Raw genomic sequence first — 12,576 nt, 5'->3', positions numbered from 1 at the left:
TGAGAACAACTCTGAATACCGAGACGACTTTCGAAGTACAACGTTCCCTTTTGAATGTTTAAATCAAGTAAATATATATATATATATATATATATATATATATATATATATAAACACTAATTAAAGTTTTAACCGCTTTGCACAGCAAGTGGCCAGTGTTGGTCGCTTTGTCTTCCGTGTATGGTACAGGTCCCCTCGGTTCAAGAACCGACTCTCTCTCGCTCGCGGTTATTTTTAGTTTTCGAACGTTGGTAGCAGAGCTGTTTTCAATTCGTGACGCCTGAGAAACGCGCAGCACTGCGGGCAATTATTTCTGAGTTATTTTGGCCCGCGACACACGTACGTGTTCCAACTTCCAAACACGCTGGCGCGGGGAAAATTTCACAAGTTGCCGTGTCACATTTTTTAAGTTATCCGAAAGGAATAGACGAAAATGAGTTCTGAAATATACGTCGGCGCAAATCGGGCCGGGAAGGAGGGGGAGGGGGAAGCGGGAGGAGAATGCTCTCGTTAATGGGGCGTAAAACCCGAGCGGGGCCGCGGGAGAGCAGTACACAAACACCAGGAATAGATAACGCGATGGCGTTCGGGCGGGAGGTTAGAGAAAACAGTCGTAGATCTCTCGCCGGTGCCTGTAATCCCCCCACGTGCGTGCATTTGTCGGGAAGTAGGGGGAGACCGACCGACCGACGCGCGATGACACTGGGTTTCTGCCGGGAGAGGAGAATCTACTCAAACAGATAAGTAATCTTCCGCGCGGGACGTGAAAAGGAGAAGGGTCGGAGACATGGAGGAGTTTTCGGAGGCCGCCAGACGTTCTTTTGTGTGAGGCTGGACTCGCACTGGAAAGAAAGAAAGAAACAAACAAAAAAAAAGATCATTCCGTGGGCAAGATGGATGACGGCGCGACCTGCCTCTCTCATCCCTCCAAACCCCCCCCCCCTCCCTCCACTACCTTCTGGGTCGGACACCCCACAAAAGATATGCGTGTTGTATCGAACTGTCCGTCGGAACACCGGGCGTCCCTTCGGGCTTTCATTGGCCCTTCAATTGGGCACGGAGCGGGTCGCTGAGTCAGCAGGCTCGTGAAGAGGTCCTTAATGCGCCGTGACAGGACCCCTCGTCCCGGGAGAAGGCGTGGCAACTGCCCCCCCCCCTCTCCCCAAACCCTCCATGTCCTGGACTGATGCCTCTTGCTAGGTCGTGACTGATGACGTTCTCCCTCCGCCCTTCCGCCCTACCGGAATTTTTTAACAGATTTCCCACGCATACGGCCGAGCTTAGGAAAGCGACGGTAAAAAAAAAAAAAACAATTGGACTTGCGTTCCGAAGTAGGTACATGAGTTCGAATCCGGTTCATCTATCAAATTTATGTAAGGTCGCTACGTCACGGCAGATACCTCATAAATATTCCTGTGATATCTGTATGAGTTGGTCTCTTCAGGCCCCTGCCTTCCTGGGCATGCACACGGTGTGCAGAACTTCAGAAGAAACCACGCGATTACAAAAACTGTTCAATATCTCAGAGGGGCCTATGTGTACGAAAAGCATGTAGGCCTAATAATATCCTGAGGACTGATGTGTAATTCTGTTTTCGTATTTAATTTTTTAACTTATTTTTTTAGAATAAAGGTGTGTTTTCAGAATAATTTTTAGGCATGAAACATCCGGGCATTATCTTTATTTCTCCAGCTCATAATGCTAAGGTTACCGCTCGTATCTAATAGTTGCTGTGTGCACGGCGAGAAGATTGCGTGTCAGTCCACGGGCTTGCTCTTAGAGGCGATACCGCGCTAGCAGCACAAGCGAGCGTCAACTTTATCGTTCCGCCTCACTAACACAGGTACGCCCCTGACTATGTGGACCCCACCTCGCTCTTTAGTGGTGAAATTTTCTACATATTATCGTAATCGTAATAAAATTACAATAATGACATACAGCGAGAAGGCCAAAATTCAGCAGCCTGTATAGCAGTTAATTAACTGGAAAAATAAAGATCATGCATTTTTTTCTTGCAGATCAGAAGATGACGATGATCTTGCAGTTCACCGCACTGACAGCGACCATCTTAAGTTGTATATCAATTAAAAACAAGTAGCATTATAGTAAAATATCGGACTCTAATTTCATTGGAACATGGTTCAGATCCAAGCCAGGCCATAGGAACATGATTTGAATCCGAGCCAAGCCATTTTAATTAGGGCTTTTTCGATTGTCTCCCGAAATAAATCGTGGCAAATGAAATGCTGACTGAGTTATTGAGTTTATGCTTGTCCGATGACCCCGCCGTTTACTGAGAGAAAGGTTTATGTGCTTCAACAAAATTTGTTGTTGATGCATGGAGAAATAAATATGTATATATATTTTTTTTTTGTTGTTTCAATCAAACATTTTTGTTGCAGGGAAGGTTTTGTTGACCCCAAAAAAAGTAATACTGTCAACTAAACTGTATTATTTGTATTTTATTAGGTGGAACATTTCAATTTAGTTACTCACCAAATTTGGCTAGGCCAGCAAAGTATTTTGTTACGGCAAAACAGAGGGTGAGTTCTGTGTGAAGATTTTTTTTCTTTTAGACGCTTCAAAACATTGGCCGAAGTGTGATGTTTTTTTTTTTAACGACAGAGATTCTAATTCATACTTACTAGCCATCGTAAGATGATATCAATTACAACTATGGTTTTGGGCGATGGTGACTCCGACTACGTCACAGCTTTGAATATATATACTGTTTAGAAGTCGCGAGTGGATAGGATTTACTCTACGTTTTTCAGGAGCGTATGATGAGCAGCTTGGGAACTTCACCGCTGCAGGGCGCTGCCGTAACGTCCTGTATCGTCTTAGGTTGTTATTTGCACGTTAGAGCGCAGCACTGTCGCCCGCTGTCATTTCCCGCACCCCCATCCATCATTCACTGCAGCTCAAGGTCGTTCAACGGGAGTTTGCGCGTCACAAAACTGTAGGGATGAGAGGTGGGGTAGAGGTTGGGTGGAGGACACGCAATTTTGAGGGAGGGTGGGGAAGGGGTGTTTGAAGAGTTCGACACTTGTCCGCTAGGGACCACCACAAGTCGATGCCCTAGAGATGGTGGCGATTGCGGCGGTGAATTAACCAACTACCTCAAACCGTATTAGAAGTTTTAACCTGGGCTGGAGATTTATATACAGTATATATATTCAAAGGTCACAGCATGTCGTCTCGTGACAATCCCCAGCTCCACGGATTGTTCAGAGAGAGCTAGCTCTCTTCTCTGCGCAAGTAAAGTGACGATGATGACGACCTGTGGCGGGTGTTGTTCGCAGGTGAGTGCGGAGCTTCTGGGCCAGACCGCGCGAGGGCGGGAGAGTCTAGTGTCAGCGGGCTCCAAGGGGGCCGAAGCGCTGTCTGTCCCCGTCCGCCCGGTCAGGTTGGTCGCCGCTCTTTGCCTGCCGGGTCCCGCGCAGATACGCCCCTTCGCTCCTCTCACGATCGGCCCTGCACACTCCACTCCACTCCATCGCTCACCCACAGTCATACTTTATTTTTAAGGTGCGTCATGAAAAAGAATGAAAAGTGAATTTTTACGATGCGCGCGCACAATGCAAAGAAATTTAAAACAGGATGAAAAAGGCTACAAAAAAAAAGGCTACATGCAAATAACAATTATATATATATATATATGCTTTTATCTCTTATAAATTAGTGATTGAAATTGTATACTGGTCCATATACCTAACTAAAACATAAATTTATTTTGAATATTTTTGATAGAAAGTGTGTTTATAAACTTTTCAAAGTGAGGTTATGTTCCCGTATGAATAATTACTTCCATTAAAAACTATTACATAATTATTAATAAATAATTCAAATTAATAAATTAGAATAATAATTTGACATATTTATTGATTTTATAATTAGTTAAAAATTTCTCGTTTTTTTTTACAAAATTAAATAATTAATTTTGTACATGTCTTTGTATTAATTTTGAATAGTGAGTGTTTTTAAAATTGTTAATTTGATTGAATTTACACTCTGCCAACCGTATTTACTTATAATATCACTCCAGTCCTTTTATTGTTTTCTTTCTTTTAATTTTTTGTATGCAAAGTTATAGTAATTTTTTTATTATGCCATTAAGTATAATATATAACGCGCGTACATAAAAATAGTAATTTTTTTATTATGCCATTAAGTATAATATATAACGCGCGTACATAAAAATACGCACCCATTTTTGTTTAAATTTCTATTTCGTAAGCTTTCCTGGCCAGCTTCACTGTTTACTTCCTGGCTTCTTGGTCGAGGTCACATCAGTATAATCATGATATCTTTATTTATTCGTGGTTTTAACCTTTTAAAAAAACACGCTATATTTTACAGCAAATGACGCAAAAGCTATATTGCATGAGAGTGCTACTAGTCTACAGTATGTCTACGTGTGGTACCTGACTTACATATTTAAATACTATAAAATTAAAAAACTCATGAGTTTCATTCATTATTATTTTTAATGCTAAGCCAATGAAAAAACCAACACATTAAATTAAAAATATAATATTAAAATAATTATATATATCATATTTAAATATATATCATACATGGATCAATGATTATGTATATATTTGCTCCTAAAAATAATTATTGTTATAATTAATGGAGACAAAAAATTCTTACTATCGTACACGTGTGGTTGTTAAAATTAAGAAGTGAAAATTTGTAATTGTGTACTATATTTTGTGATAATTGTATTCAGAACATATAAAACAAACCAAAAGGTTTGGTAAAATTACAAACACTTGAAGTGCGGACATTGAAAACGATATGGTATTTCAAAATTGCAAACAATGCGTCGACGGCGACCACATCACATGTTTTTCTGCGTCACTTGCACTTAGTCTATCTCATTATTAGTATATGAAATTACTGGGCCTTAGGCCTATCCTACAGAAGTACAAACGCGGAAAATTACACGTCTACTTGTACGCGTACAAGTCTTGTTTGTAAAAGTACCACGCTATTAGTGTTTCAAGAAAAATCCCCATAGTTTGTACAGAAATAAGTGACCCTCCCCTAAAACCTTTAAAGAGAACTACTACAAAGGCTAGAGAAACTTGTACAGAAATTTTACATATGTCAATCGCAGTCTTTTAGATTCTTAAGTGGAATAGTTGTAGAATAATAAAATAAAAAATACCTGCAACTTGTACAAACTCGAGTCTTTAAGTACATAATTTTACAAATGTAGAAGATTTCATTTTCATGCTTTAAAAATTTATTGCTTGTAAATTGAACTTGTTCTTTCGTGAGATAGAGCTTTTAAATTTTGATGTACATCAAACCTACCCTGAACCTAGTAAAAAATTAAAAAAAAAAAAAATTAAATTGCTGTTTTACATGAATGATGGTGAGTCATTCCACCCATTATCGGGTGTCATGAACACAGGCAACGCCACATTGATGACAGCCGTGACGTCCCTATGCTTGACAAGGTTGGATGAATCTGCGATGAATTACCATTGCCTCCCGCAGTCCTGGATCCAGGGAAAAAATTTAAAAAAATCTTACTCCCCCCCCGGCCGAGAATCGAACCTGGACTATTGACCCACCAGCTGTGCGTGTCTCAATTCCCCCCCCCCCCCTTTTTGTGTAGATTTAATTTCGGAAAACTCGTATTGTGTATTTTTTCCCCTCCATAACTAACTGCTAAAATGATTTTTTTTTTTAAATGTATCTATAAGCAGAACTAAATGAAGTATAAAATCAGAATCTTTTAAGGCTCATATTTAATTTTAATGGGTGGTCAGCGCGAACTGGACTACCGGGTACTCCACAAAGCGGACTAATCAGTATTTTTTCCACACGGGAATAAACTGGATTATGTTCACTGGTGTTGAAGTCAGGGAAATTGACCGGGGGGGAAAGCCGCGGCGTATGGAAACCAAGATGACGGCGGAGGGGGGGTCTCTCGGTGCACGCTACAGATGCGCCGCGAGAGAGAGAGAGAGAGAGAGAGAGAGAGAGAGAGAGAGAGAGAGAGAGAGAGAGAGAGGGGGAAGGCTTCACTATCTCCCGTGGCCTTGCTGGCCGAGGAGGCGAGTCATTGCTCTCCGCGCCGCCGTGGTGCACCGGTCCACGTGGCGCATCCTCGTGCCGCTCCCCCTCCCCCTCTCCTCCCGACCCCACCCACGACAAACCCCCAGCGAGCCCAGCGTCTGTGCGGTCTTCACTTGCTCGATCGAGGCTCCGCGCGGCATCACGATATGTCGTCTGCGCACGTCCCAGCTCTTCAGCTTATCGTTACCACACGCCGCTCAACCTCTACGCTTTATAACATCTCATTTTAACACACACAAAAAATATATACATATATTCGCGTGTACTATTTTTTTATGTCTCATTCTCGCGATTTTAACATGTCTACGATGATATATTTTTTTATAGTTACAAGAATCAAATCTGAAAACGCATGCTAAAAAAAACTATCTGCTATTGGCTAGAGTTTTATGTCTGATGATTTTATACTACCATCATTTAGATGGCAAAGTTAAAAAAAATAATAATAAGGGTTTATCTTTTTACGTTCTTGTTTTCGTTTGAGGCCATCTTTTGCTTGAGTACGGCTTACAATCGAGATCGTCTTATATTCATATCTTTTCAGGTTATCCTATTGTCAAATAGGATGTTCTATGTAATACTGAAGGTTAGTTTACCGTGAATAGTGAAGTTGTTTCAGGGTTACCTTAGGCTACCCCGCTCCATTCTTAGGGACCTGCATAATTCACCGTAAATTTTATAATAGACCATATTGCAAATGGATGTGCAGTTTAATGAATCATGGGTTAATTGATACGGCCTAGAGAACTATAAAAATTACCAGTCTTAAAAAAAAATCTATACGTATCAAGATTGACCCGGAGATAATTTGAAATCTGGCAGGATCTAATGAAAGCGTGACATTGACTTCAATATGCACGCATTTGTGGAGTCTACCCTCACACCAGAAAACAAAGTAAAAATTCAATATTTTAGGGGAGAAATTGTAAGTTGATTTCACTTGACTGCGCCTTTGATATTAGGGAGAGTTTATCCCTTAACGCGGCCGTGAAGGGACCCACACATAATATAGAAACCCCCAAATTATAACAGTCATAACTTAGAGTTCTCGAGAGAAAAAAATCAACACCAGTTAGAACTGCCATAACTTAGAAAAACACACAACGTTGACCAAATAACATAGAAACACAAACCTTAGAACAAGCATGGCTAGGGAAATGTATTTTTTCGCGAGAAGCTTTCGAGACTAGCTGAGAGTTTGATCACTTTAGATAATTTCTGTGTTTCGTGATTGGTTGAGTTTCTTTCAGGTACGAGTTTTCTGTCGGCATACGAATAACAGCGACTCTCGCAGACGGCCACTAACTACAAGGAAGAAACTGCTTGTACAGTCATACCTTGTGGCAAGTCTATTTAGGGTTTGCAATTTTTTTTTCCATGAAAAATACATGCCGAAATTATGCCTGTTCTAAGTAGCGTGTTTCTAATGTGTTGCGTATTTTTCTAAGTTGTGAGATTCTAAGATGATTATTTTTGAGTTTTGTGTTATTTCTAAGCTGTTTGTGTTTCTGCGTGTTTCGTATTTCTGAGCGGCATGTTTCTAAGTAGCGTGTTTCTAGCTCTTGCGATTTCTAAGTTGTGTGTTTCTAAGTGACGGTTGTCGTGACGCGCGAGCGCGAGTGTGTCTACGGCGTGGTGGTAATCTCGCAGCGACCTCGGCGCGCACGGGCGTAGCTCCCGACCCGCGGCCAGGCCTCGGCGGAGCGCCAGGGCCAGTAGCTTCCCGCGGTGTCGAGTTCTCCCCCGAGCTGACCTTGGACTCGCCTTGGACTCCACTCGCCGATACACCCAGAGTTCCGTCAGCTCTTCGACCATGCCCTCGTCAAAGTTGGGCGGAAAAATCTGACCATAATTATTGTATTCGAAATTTTTAATAATATTGTTAGAGACTGGAAAAATTCGCGCTTTCGACGACCTCTAGGATAGACTCCACAGTCCCCTCCACACTCAGGCAAATGCCACCTGCTCATTGGCTATTGACTCGTGACACCCGTCAACTGGTACGCTTGCGATTCGATACTTTTTTTGGTTGAAGGTTTTCCATTGGCTCAAACTCCTTCAGATAAACTGTAAGTCAATCACAGAAGCAATATAAATGTACAGTTGTTTGGATTCTAGCATACCGTGAAATGAATCCGCGAATTTTTCCGGTCTCTAAATATTGTCTTTGTGATCATAATTAATTCACTTAATATACGGGCGAACTTAACATTTTCTTTCCTTCAACTACTTGCTTGTTAACAGCAACGTAAAAATTTTTAGTTGCTCACGTTCGTGTAAGATTATATTATCTGGAAGCAAAATGCTGGAGACTTTGCAATTCAATCTTCAACAGGAACTTTGATGATTTAAATAAACATAATTTCGTTACATTGTTTCACTGAGAAACATTCATACTTAAGATAACAGCATCAGCCTGCCTTGCTTCAAGGGAGAGGGCGTTCGAAATTACGAAGTAATTATTTATCTATTATAAGTGTGCGCAGACATTTATGACGCAAAAACACTCATCGGTGTCCCTAAGTGGTTAATGGTTGTGGCCTGAAGTGTAATTAAGAGAGGGGCCCCCTAATGAAGACGGGGAATATGTAGTTCAGGAACACCATGAGAAAAACTGACCGAAAAAAAAAAAATCTCGCTCGCCAAACTGAGCAATTAAGACGGGTACCCCATTTGTGAAGAGTTTAGTTCATAATTACTGAGCTAACTGTAGTTACTGCCGCAGTAATTAAAGTACTTAAATCTGTTATTACGTTATTAACGTAATGAAACTCTGTAGGTTCTCTTTGCCTATTATAGCAGTACATGAAACGTTTTACTCCAGCCGATGACAAGAGAGAGAGACATACAGAGGGACAGCGAGACACAGAGACAGAGAGATGTAGAGAGACAGACAGAGGGACAGAGAGAAAGAGAGGAATTTTTGCGTACGGTAGCATTGTTTATGCGATACGACTCCCACTCAATTCAGTCTGCTTTTATATATAGTTTCTCCACTAGTAATTTAAGAGACTTGCCGTAGGACATTAATTGTTTTAAAATGCGATAGGCACACGTGACAAGCACAGTATACTCCATTTCCTATGTAGTCGGTTCAATCCGTATCTAATCTGAACAAAGTAATTATTATTAAATTTGGTAATTATTTTTACTCGCAATTCTGTATTTTCATAGCCATCCGTGGTTGTATTATTTTCCCATATATATATGTAAGTTATATATCAATATATTGTGTTTTATTGTCTCATTTTCATTTCGATAGGCATAACACCATTGTCTTTGAGTAGGTATAATAATTGTAGATAGGGAGACGATTTTTTTTCACGCAAGTAAAAAATGTGTTCTTTGAAATATCAATTAATTAGTTTGTTACAGTGATGGTTAGTATTTTTTTACAAATGTCAATAATACCCTAATTATGCACATGATTTTAGGTTAGCTGGAAAAAAAGGGAGCTAGTCTTTTAGTACTAGCCAGCGATGTGTAAACATCTAACGGAGGTAACGAGCAAATTTGCGTGTTCTCATGTTGCAAATAAACTTATATCGGACACGAAATTTAACGTAGAATTCTTTAAAATAATGCCAAATGTGATAAAAATACGAAATGTATTCATTTGAGGAAAAATCGGTAAAAATGTTTCCCCTTTTTAAACCCTAACTATAATCTGGTTTAACAAAATAGTACTATTGATTTCTCAAAGGTTAGCCGAACAACAGGGGTATCGAACGCGTCGTATGCAAATCCCTCAAAGCTGAACCTGTGACATTTTCCCCTGGACCGGAATTATCATCGCCTGCGTTTTTTTATACTCCTTTAGGCGCGTTCAGGGTGAAAATTTTAATATGCACCGGAAACGCAATGAAATTGGCGCGCATTACATCTCGAAAATTTAACTGTTGAAAGTCCAATGTGCATGCAGAAACTGCTATAACCACGTGCTGAAGAAGTCAATATGGCGGACTCACGTGTAGCAACTAACCCCTGCATGCATCGCGAACATCGAGGGCAGTACAGGGCGTATTGGGGTGCCAAAGTAAACTTGATGGTAGTGAAACTACCCCGGAATACATTTTGTAAACTTGAATACTCATAACAATACATAATAGCCATTTTTAAAGTACATACAATTTATTAGTCAGAGAAATTGTGTTGGGACAAATATTGCGTCGAAGATATTTAGCATTTTGTTGGTTCTCTGAAACATTACAAACGTGGCGCTATCTTTTAGGTATTTTCCAAACTAAAAGTTACAGTCAAAACAGATCCCGGGTATGGACTTGATTTTCGACCAGGAATTTGATTAAGATATTGCCCATATGTATAGGTTTAAAATTCATCAGCCATTTCCCGTTGGCTTTGTGAGCTTTGGTTCGCTCCGTCTGCCACAGATGGCAGCACTGTGGTTGTTACACATTTCCGTTGGGAAGCCTAAGATGTACATCAAGTTCTGTCCCTGCCCGAACACGCCCGAATATTCGTACTTCGGCCAACCTCGGGTTTATTTATATATATTTATATTTCTCTGTTTATTTTAATGTAGCTATAATACTAACCTAACTAACCGTCCATGGTGTTTTAAAGTGTTTTAATGTAGCTAACCTAACCGGACCACTTTTAATAATTGAATTCATTTTTTCCTGTGCTAAGTTAAAACAAATCCCGAGGTTGGCCGAAGGTGAATATTCGGGCGTGTTCGGGCAGAGGGACAGAGCCTTGATGTACGTCTTAGGCTTCTCATTTGCGTTCGTTGCCCTCCGTCGCATGCACGGGGTGACTCTGACCGAGAGCTGAAGGAGGGGAGGGGACCGCCGGGACTCGACGCAAGGGGCGCCGCGGCCTCTGGGAGCGGAGGTCAGACGCGGCGGGAGGAGTGATGGCCGCGTGTCGAGGGGCACAGAGACGACGGCCCGGGGACCGCGTCGTGACTTGCGCGGCTGTTCCGCGACGACTTCCCCGAGCGCACCAGGTCCTTGTTTGTTGCTTGACGAGCCCCCTGTTGGGAAGGGGGGGGGGGGGGGAAGGCAGAAGGAACAAGCCGCGCATTGTCCCACATCTCGCCACGTGACCGCCATACCACGCACTCGCTACACAGGAAAATACAATAAAAAAAATTCTTTTGGAAACCATTTGCTAAGAGATATAGTTTTGTTTTTTCAAAACACTGCTATGGTTATTGGCACACGATTTTTAAATTTTGATTGATGTTTTATACAAGCATACCTTTAAAAAAAAACACGAGGAAAAAATAATAGTACGGTATACAAACAATACGACTTCGTTTCGTTTTATCGCGCTCATTCATGTGCGCTGTTATTACCGGAAAGCTATTCAGGAAATGGGTTTGTCAATAACTGGGACCACACGAAGCATTAAACGTCCGGGCAAGAAACTGAACCCAGTATCACCGCAAACGTCTTTTTTTTTTTTTTTTTTTTGCAGCGATGTGTAATTTTAACATGATTATTTCAGTTCCGTTTCCAAAAAAATTTGTTTGTCTGTAAAGTCGATTTACGGACGACAGTTTAACGTGACAACGTCATAACAAAACATTGATGAAATGATTGATCCAGAAGAAAATGAAATATCCAATTCGGCCTGAGACTGAGCCGTAATAGGTTTTTGCAACCAAACCATTTAGGCATTAAAAATATGTTATTCTTTGAGGAAGTAATTTTTTTTAATTTTTCTATCTTTTGTATGATAAAGTCTACCTCTGCATACTTTATTGAATAAAATTGAATCCTTTTTATTGAATTATCACTATTTTGTATGGGAACAAAGAAGGAGTAAAATGAAATCTACAATTTAATTGATACATTTACTTTTATTTGCACTCATTAATTCAAATATGTTTATTACTTTTGTAGTGTCGCACGCCGTATTTATTTTTGCAAGTACAAAAATGAAGGTATAGCGGCGGCGGGGTTCCCATCCGTCAACCTTAGGATTGGTAGTCAGCGATGCATACCGCACGGCCACGAGGCCATATTGGAAATAATAGTTTCAGATGTTGTATATGTATTTATAAAAAATTTGTTTTGTGTTGTGGAAGTTTTAAAAATGTATTTAGTCCGCCATGTTTATTTTTTATAGCGGTAGGCGGGAAATTTTAGAATATATTGTCGGCTGCTAGTCGGCCGCCATGTTTATACTAACTTCAAGATCGTCGAGAATGTTTTAAGCTTTTTCGCAATTACACATTTAACGACGAAGATTGTTCGTCGTGAAATAAAACGTAGAATTTAATAAAAATGCCCTTGCAGTTAATAAAAAAGTATTAGTAAGTTTAAGAAAGAACTTCGGCTTTAATCTCCAAACCAGACGCACGTGGTGCGCTGGGGCCGAGATTAAAATTCGTCGATAATATTTTACGTTTTTATGTCTTCCAGTGCTCAAAATGATATGCAATTGTGGCCCCGGGCACGAAATTTTATTTATAATTAATTAATAATAACGCCCCTCGCGATAAACAAAGGAAAA

The 12,576-nt window shown here is 40.5% G+C and overlaps 1 protein-coding gene across 3 annotated transcripts in view; it reads left to right on the top strand.

Moving 5' to 3' along the window:
- LOC134532876 (uncharacterized) overlaps positions 1-12,576 on the top strand; it is a 706,177-nt gene that overhangs the window by 449,837 nt on the left and 243,764 nt on the right. The window contains exon 3 of one of the 3 annotated variants that reach the window (XM_063369880.1): positions 3,303-3,406. The exons of the other annotated variants lie outside the window; for them this stretch is intronic. Coding sequence (XP_063225950.1) covers positions 3,303-3,406 — 104 coding nt within the window. The remainder of the gene's footprint in view (positions 1-3,302; positions 3,407-12,576) is intronic. 3 annotated transcript variants of the gene reach the window in all.

This window comes from Bacillus rossius, chromosome 6 (assembly GCF_032445375.1).
Source record: "Bacillus rossius redtenbacheri isolate Brsri chromosome 6, Brsri_v3, whole genome shotgun sequence".
NCBI classification, from domain to species: domain Eukaryota; kingdom Metazoa; phylum Arthropoda; class Insecta; order Phasmatodea; family Bacillidae; genus Bacillus; species Bacillus rossius.
This window is presented reverse-complemented; position numbering and strand designations above follow the sequence as displayed.